Here is an 8,867-nt window from a genome sequence, read left to right as displayed (position 1 = left end):
TATATATATATATATATATATATACATATATATATATATATATATACATATATATATATATATATATATATATATATATATAATGATACATACATACATACATACATACATATATTATGATAGGCCTATAACTGGAATTCATAAAGCGGGATGGATAATTCCAGCTTTATCATTATTTAGCTTATGCACATTATTATAATAGACATGAACACACACGCACTCACACCATTCCATACATGAATATGCGTTATGTAATTATGTTCATAAAACAATGATTGAGCAGATCCTGCTCAAAGGATTGGTTTAAAGAGTAATATGCCTGCATGTGACCTTATGGTGTTTATTTTGCTTGACAGCAATTTTGCTTGTGTATGAGCGGTCATTAGTAAAGAATACTGAACGATCATTAGCCCTTTCACGTCGCAATGGCGACAGCGGGCCAGATCTCACCGTGTTATTTACTCACGAGGAGGGTAATTTATCAAACGACTAGGATCTGCTTCATCAATTAAAAAACAAAACACAATACGGATCATTTTGTTCGAGCATTAGTATAATATTAAACAGCCACCTTTGATCAGTACCTTCGGAAACAGTCAAATGCCCTTGGTTACCATACTGGAAAGAACACAGTGTCCCTACAGTGTGTTAACAATGTGTTCACAGTGTTTTCATGATAATTATGAACGACTACAGTCGACTTTGTGAAAACGCTCGAATTTAAGAGTGTGAAGATTATTTCATACCGCGGTGTGGTTTTCACAGAGTGTTCAAATAGTAATGCTTTGTTTCACACTGTGAATTGACGACTCACGTTGTGTTCACACTTTCAAAACGCTCGAATTTAACAGAGTGAAAAGATTTCACACTGTGTTCACACTATGGTTCTCACACTGTGGGACATTGTGTTCTTTCCAGCACGGTTATTGCTTCGGGCCTGTTCGAAAGGTACCTTGTGTGTGTGTGTGTGTGTGTGTGTGTGTGTGTGTGTGTGTGTGTGTGTAGGTCTTATACTAATGACCTCATTGATGCAAATTATTTGTGTAATATTGCATGGACCGTCAAAATAGAAAACCAATGCCATGAACACTATACAGAAACCAAAACAACAATGGAAGTTTCATGGACTCCTTCCTTCATTTATTTTCAACCTGCGATCAAAAGTTCATCGTGTCTCCGTCTAGCTATTTCGCCTTCTTCTTCAGTATCATCATCATCATCATCACCAATTGTATCATCTCAAGAGCAGTACGAGAGTAGGTTCGGAGTTCCATTTGGGTTGATGACTTTTCCGAGAGTTGCCGAGCTGATAATTTTGGCGTAGACTTGTTGCGGGGAATATCCTTGTCCGAGCAAAACTGCCGCAATTCCTGAAGACAAAAACAACGAGGTTAACTATACCCAACAGACAAAGTGCAAGTGTTATATTCGTCATTGTGGTTATCCCTAGATATACCTAGAATATCCTGTATATATTTCGAATCTGCTCAACAATATCAAAAGATATTTTTGAAAATGGTTGTATAATCACTGTGTCCTGTATCATAAAGCTGTTCGTAAACTTACGCATGACTTTACGAACGAGTGGAATATGAAGTGCCAATATGTGTGCCCATTTTTTCCCTTACGTTTCAGTAATAATCATTATCATCTGCAAAGTTTAACTTTAGCTTTTAAAATTAGCACTGATCAGGAAACCTATCACTTGGCTTGCTATATATAAGTCGTTCGTCAAGTCGTGCATAACTTTACGAACAGCTTTATGAAACGGGGCCCCAGGTTGTGAAAGTTCACACTTTATTGATAAAAACTGACCTGCCACATGGGGGCAGGCCATACTGGTCCCGCTGTACGTCTTGGTCCCGTCGTTGGAATCATGGGCAAGACTTGTGATGCTGGATCCGGGGGCAAAGAGCTGTACGCAGGGACCCCAGCAGGAAAAGGAAGAGCGACGGTCCTCGCTGTCAGTAGAACCCACGGTAATCACCTGGCAACGCACATGTCATGAAATTGAATGAAACTGATATCAAACTTACTATTCATTTTCAGTATAATGATGAGTATTAGCAGGGAGGTGGAAAGAGCCTTGCTATTATACTACTACCATCAATATCAATAATGACAATCATACCACTATTGATTATTATGGTTATAATAATGATAATGATATCGAATTAGACCATACAGAATAAGATTGACAATGATAATAGCACTACCGATAATAACAACATTGATTTACAGTGCTCCATTTCAATCTGTTTAAATGCTAAAGTTGTTGGGAAAACTCAAGAAAAAGCAGCAGCTGGATTATGGGATTCAACATCTTTTAGGTGTAATGTTGATAACTGAATTTTGAGAACGTAATTTTGCCACACTAGTTGGGTATACGATTTGCTTGGGTTTTTTTTTAAATCTTGACTACCGCCCCCTTCCTAAGTTTCTTCCTAAGTCTACTTAAAGAAACTTAGGAAGATTTTCAGAATACATCCTGGCTTAGGAAGAAATTTCTTCCTAGGAAGGATTTCAGAATACCACCCTTGGTTCGTGCCTGTAGAGAGGGATGAGTCTATGGTTTTAGGTGTACCATTCTTATTTGTCATGAAAAGAACTTGTGAGATTCTTAAATGGTTGCGCATATGACATAGACAGAATTTAACAAACGCCCCAGGGATCGGCGTTTCGGACAAAAGTAAATTCCTTAACCGATGTCTGTCTGTCTGATACGTATTATATGTTTTGAAGCCATTGCTACTAATTACCACTATCATATCTATGGGAATTGTAATCTCTTAGATAACACGCAGACATGAAGGATTGCACCATCTTGGCGGGAAGAAACTTACATCCGGGCTACCCGCTGGTGACGACCGACACGCATCGTCGTTGCTGTTTCCCGCAGCCGCAACGAGAACCACGCCGAGTTCTTTGGCTCGCTCGGCCGCTCGCATTTCGCTTGGGGAGTAAAAGCCTCCATACGACATGGACGCTACTGCGGGTCGCTTGCCTTCTGCGCCAATCCAGTCAAGAGCTGTGGATCAAACGTCACAAGTCCATAAAACTGGATTTTTTTTTTGCACTCTACATTTCTTCCTTTCCATCTATGTTCGTGGAGTGAGCTGAGCTAAGTCTCTTGAAAAAAAAACCAACGATTTCTAATAATTCGTATGAGTTAATTATGTATACGCAACATTCACGACGTTTGGGAGATGAATTCCTAAACTAGCGTTTGACGGCAAACCTATGGATGAATGTCAAAATGATAAGATTGTTTCATTTTTCTTCAGTTGCGCTGCACAGAAATTTGGAAATATTTAAAAAAAAATAGCTGTATAAATTGAATTACACTAGTAATACCAGTGAATGCAGTATCTAGAAAAGTACAATACAAAAGTAGGCTTACATTCGAGAACGTACACTAGGCATTGAGTGTAAGGTATCTGCTATGATTATCATGGAAAAGTGTAAAGGCCAGAAGAGGTGGTTATTAGACGTGAAAAGGGTCCAGGTGCTAGACTTAAAGCGCGGAGATCAAGAACGCCCTCTTACGTACAAACCTGCGACAGATGAACTCACAGCTCCAGACCCACTGCAGCTCAGAATTCGAATGCCATAGAGATTCGCCTGACGAGCGATCCCGTACGTATTGCTGCCCACCGTCCCTGCACAGTGGGTACCGTGGCCGTTGCAGTCGATACCCTTTAAAGGACAATAAAAAATACGCATTTACGCCATTATTAGATCCCACACGTATCAGTGGGAGTTCATAATGCAATTCCATATCAACACGCTGATGTCTGAATGCTCAAAAATGTTTGAATAGTTCTTTTTATTTGGTTTTTCCCGACGCGACCTCTAGTATCACCTCGTGATGGAAGTATATACGCTACTTCCTCGTATAAATGTATTGAATAGATTCCAATGCTCGGAATCAAGTTTTGCATGCACTAGTTGTTGTTTTGTTGAGCAAGCTTAGGGCAAGTTTTTCTTATTGTCGTGAACAATCTGTGTTACAAAGGTACGCATTGTATCTTGAATAAAAATGCTGGTAAATAGGTCAAAGCAGTTCTTTGACTAACCACGTATGAGCAATCCACGTGTTACAATCAGTTATTCTTCTATACTTACTCTGCAAAAAGGATGAGTATTTACAGAAACACAATGGTACTGAGGACCAACGGAAATCGAATGCTAACTGAAACTGAAAAAATGAAATTAAATGAAATGTCGATCCATCTGATAGATTTACAAAAAAAAATGCACAAGTGGGCAAAGATAGGATTGCTGTATGTGGATGTACTCAGCTTGGTCACTTATAAGGACGCAATTATTAAAGTCTTATTAACAATATGAGCAAGCTACCAAGGGACAGACGCAATCGAATTAAGGTGCCTTTCCTAGAGGCACAACCCCTGATGCCAGAGTCCGTGGTCCTATATCTACTGAGCCGCAATGGATTCGTAATAATGTTAAAGCCAGCTACATGGCCGGCGCCACGTTTTCAAAAGTGGGGGCCCACTTCAGACTTCTGGTGCCACGCACTTCCGGGGTTAAAAAAAAAGAAAAGAAAAAAAGTGGGGGCCCAAAGTGGTGACACCTTATGTATTCCTTTGCATGCTGCAAAAAAAAAGTGGGGGCCGAGCCCCCCCCCCCCCCCCCCCCTACGCTCCCGGTCCCGCAGGCCCTGCTACCGAATGGAATCAGCATTTGTGGATGACGTCTAGTGGATGTAGTGATAGAGAGTTATCATGTGAATGACATTTGGGGGGATTACAACATTTGTGGGATACCGACAAGATGAAGACAAGCTTGGCTTTTTAGTGGAACACTCTTTTCCGTTGTTATGATTACTACTTTATTGTTACAATGACAAAGTGTGCATTATTTTTAATACCATTCGTGCATGTACTTTATATTGTATTCGTCGAATTGTACTTATCAGATGAATGAAAGTGACTTGACAATTTGTACCGCTTTGAATCATGTTTTCTTTTTCTTCTTTGAGGAAATGAATAAACTATTGAATCGAATTTAATTGAAATTAAAAGGCAGTATCTACGACCAGAAATGGTGTAGACGCAAGAAATGGAAAATATAGTTTTCTTTTAATTTCCTAACATATTGTCATGAGATTTATAATTGCTCCTGCATTGTTTAACAAACAAACAAGGTTACACCATCTCCTCACCGTTCCGTTGACGTCAACGAAGTCTTTCACAGGTGCTGCACGACCTCCGAAGTCGACATGGTTGGGGTTGACGCCGGTGTCGATAACGTAGACGTTCACGTCTGCCCCATACCCTGCCAGACGAACCACAACAAATCATATTTGCTTAATCTGAATATGGTATTTGCCTATCTCTTGCTGTTATGTTGTCACCTATTTCTCATTGCTATGAACTTTAAGCATAACAAACTACAGCTGTAGTTTGGCAACTTCTCTGCGGAAGACAAGGATTCTAACAACATGTTTGTACATTTTGACTTCAAAGACTATATAGTGTCGTTACCAATTATATGATTATGTTGCAGTAGATATTACTCAGATGATATACCTACCATATCTAAAGAAGTAAACACGCGCTTTCCATATAATATTCTAAATAGTCAATGAAGCACAATATTAAGGATGCTATTCAATATGTAAGTAAAGTTGCAATTTCTATCACTGGAGTTTTGTGACAAGTCTGAGTTATTCAACCTATTCGTACACATTGAGGCGTCAAATACAATTTTTGGAACTTAATGCTGAACATCAAATCACAAATAACCGAATAGCCTTGAGAAAGCAAATTTGATAATATTGATTGTGTGACGAAGTGTAATAAACAGGAAATGTTACTCTGATGCATAATCAAGCAAATATGATAATACTGATTGTGTGACGAAGTGTAATAAACAGGAAATGTTACTCTGATGCATAATCAAGCAATGAATTGAATAAAGTACTATCTTGAATCAATCAATTAAAAAAAAACACGTAGGTTTACCATCGATTGTCATATCGTTATCCATCGGCAAGTTCCGCTGATCAATTCTATCGATACCCCATGATCCGACAACTTCGTAGGAATGGATTGTCTTGTCCTGTTCCACAAATTCTACACCGGGTAACGACATCAGCTACGACAGAGAATAGAAAAATATGCAAATGACATACGTATGTGAAGTTCGCGGTACGAGCTATAGAAAATGATGAAAATGGGTTTACCTGCCCCCAGGCGACAATGGTGCTGTTGTAAATAATGTATTTTTGTTAGTTCGTTGTTGACATCAGTTTGTGCGATAACAAGAATACGTAAAAGGAATGCTTTTGTTGACGAATATTGTTGTCGTGTTCGTTGTGATGTGACATGTTTCATAGATTCATGCAGTCACAGTGGGATGTCATCATATACATGATAAATTCTCACCCCAAATATCTATAACAAAATATCACACGATATATATGCCATGTTATCTGGGAAAATAATCACCTGGGACCAATTGATGTCTGTAGGGGATACACTCAAAATGACCAACATTACCCGAGTAACCCCAACTCTTTTGCCATTCTTTAATGCAACATTTGTACTGATTGACTAAGATTCATGCGATAGTCATTTTGGAGAAGTTCTCATAATAGTATGGAAGGCGTTGCGGTGAGTCTCGAACGAAAACTGGTTTACTTTGTCCTGATCAGATACATCATAGATGGCAATACAACACGGACACAAGGCAGCATTTGCTAAGTAAAGTAAATATCCTTGTCATGAGGGAGAAAACGTTCATAAAGTATGTTCATCTTTTCTTTTTTCTTTTCTTTTTTTTTTTTGCTTGGTTTGTATTAATCTAGGCTAGATCTCTGATCTTTTGTATTCTTTTTTAAATGGACACATTCTATGCTGATATCAAATACTTTTTTTTCTGATCTTAAGATAGATAACGAGGCAAGGGCTTTCATTGTATACTGCCCATTAGCAGCTCTCTACCAAATACAAAACACAGTGGGCCCTACATGAATTACCATCGACTCACCAGTCGAAGTCCGACGCTTTCTTCGTCGAACTTCGCCACGAACCCAGTGAGGAGGGTTTGGAAGCGGAGCAAGATGGACGCCTGGACGTTCTGCGCAGCGGCATCGACCTCGAACTCGTCGACGACCCGCTGCAAATCGGTGTCATCCTGCCAGGGAATGAGATCGAGGAGGACCGGGTGATCGAAAGTGATGGAACGTAGTCGAGTGCATAGTCGTAGCATGATACAACACGAGACTATAAGAGAATCATTTTCCCTATAGCCTACCCATTACACATCTCAATTTTCAGCAGTTTTAGTGCCTGTCAATTCCCGCAGTTGTATACAGTATACTTTAGTAACTACGTGAAACAATCCAAAGCTCTGATTGCACCTGAAATCCAGCGCAATCTGTATGTGTGTAAAAAGGACATTCTCTCTCTCTCTCTCTCTCTCTCATACACACACACACACACACACACACACACCGTCGCAGACGCGCAAAAAAAAAAGAATTACTGACGAACATTCACAAGCGTATAATGAAACTCATAATGGATTAAATTGATAAGGAAAGTCAATGAAGTTGAGATGAAATATATTTGGTTGACATCATGCCTTCTCCTTTCTTGAAATTAATGAACGCAATGATGAAAAATCAACACAAAAGGAAAGAACTATCGGTATTTCCGATATAAGCACTGAGCGGATACGTATTATTCCAATAGGCCTATTCTTGCGGAGATTCCTTATGATTGATAGTAAGATCTACACACAGCTATGGTAATGGGAACTTATGACTGACAAACAGACACGCACACACACACACACACACACACACACACACACACACACACGTGTGTGTGTGTACAATGTATACATATAGTGCCTCTGCAACTTTGCATTATTTATGGACACGGGTGTGTGTCTTTATCTAATATCTTACATAGATATGATATTAGTACAGGTAATTACTGATTAACACACTCACACGTAAATACTACAATAATACACGTATCATGTCGACGGGTATTTTGCAAAAAAAAAATGTCCAGAGTGTAGTGTGGCTATCTATACCTTGTTCAAATACGTTTGATTTCAAAGCCCTAGTATGATTTAGATAATGAATATTTTGCCATGCAGGGCAGCAAATATAATATCAACGTAGCATGAAGGACTGCCTATATAGGATTCGATGGACCAGTTTACCCCCTTTTTTTTTGGTCAATAAAAGGAAAGCACTAGTTGATTCATATCATGCAGCGTGTTATCAACATTATATGATTTCTGAATTAGATGTCTTCTAACTTCAGAAAAACGCTATGTCAATAATTGTATCAATGAAATTCTATTTTAACTTCACATTAACACATTCTTTATCTCAGACAGAATTGACGGGAATCTTGACAATATTGTATAGTTACTTCCTTTTGATGATGTTGAGATCAATTCAACTTTCAATTCAATTTCACTATATTTCCATCAATAAAAGGAAATTATATATATAAAACATAATACATTTATCAATTTAACTTTAAGATAATTTGAAAGGACAAATCATTATGTATAATAGTTCAGTATAAGATGAGGATACCTTTAAAACCACTATATACTGGCCCTTGATTGCACCCCCAGGAGCTTCATGGAAAACTGGCGCAGTGCTCACGGCCAGGACAAGGGCGAGACCCAGAAGAACTCGTAGAAACATCGCGGCTGGAATAATTCTACATAGTGCATTGAAAATTAGAATCAAACATTTGGAACCACGACACTGATGTGATATTTTCATTTCATTTCATTTTAATTTCATTTCAACACGATAATAAAAAGAAACTTGCTCAGCCATAGGACGTTATTCTACAAGTCCGTGCATG

The 8,867-nt window shown here is 38.7% G+C and overlaps 1 protein-coding gene across 1 annotated transcript; it reads right to left on the bottom strand.

Annotated features, from left to right (window-relative positions):
* Window positions 1–1,239: 1,239 nt before the first annotated feature.
* Window positions 1,240–8,701, bottom strand: LOC139708363 (alkaline serine exoprotease A-like). Its single transcript, XM_071620319.1, has 8 exons — window positions 8,588–8,701; window positions 7,015–7,161; window positions 5,988–6,120; window positions 5,186–5,298; window positions 3,555–3,696; window positions 2,844–3,028; window positions 1,816–1,987; window positions 1,240–1,370 (listed from the first exon to the last, which is right to left on the bottom strand). The coding sequence occupies exons 1-8, from the start codon at window positions 8,699–8,701 to the stop codon at window positions 1,240–1,242; spliced, it is 1,137 nt and encodes a 378-aa protein (XP_071476420.1).
* Window positions 8,702–8,867: the final 166 nt, after the last annotated feature.

The sequence above is a fragment of the Diadema antillarum genome, unplaced genomic scaffold (assembly GCF_040938485.1).
Source record: "Diadema antillarum isolate AM-2024a unplaced genomic scaffold, OU_Dant_1.0 seq00001329_RagTag, whole genome shotgun sequence".
Taxonomy (NCBI): Eukaryota; Metazoa; Echinodermata; class Echinoidea; order Diadematoida; family Diadematidae; genus Diadema; species Diadema antillarum.
Note: the sequence above shows the minus strand (reverse complement) of the source record. Positions and strands in the feature narration are given on the sequence as shown.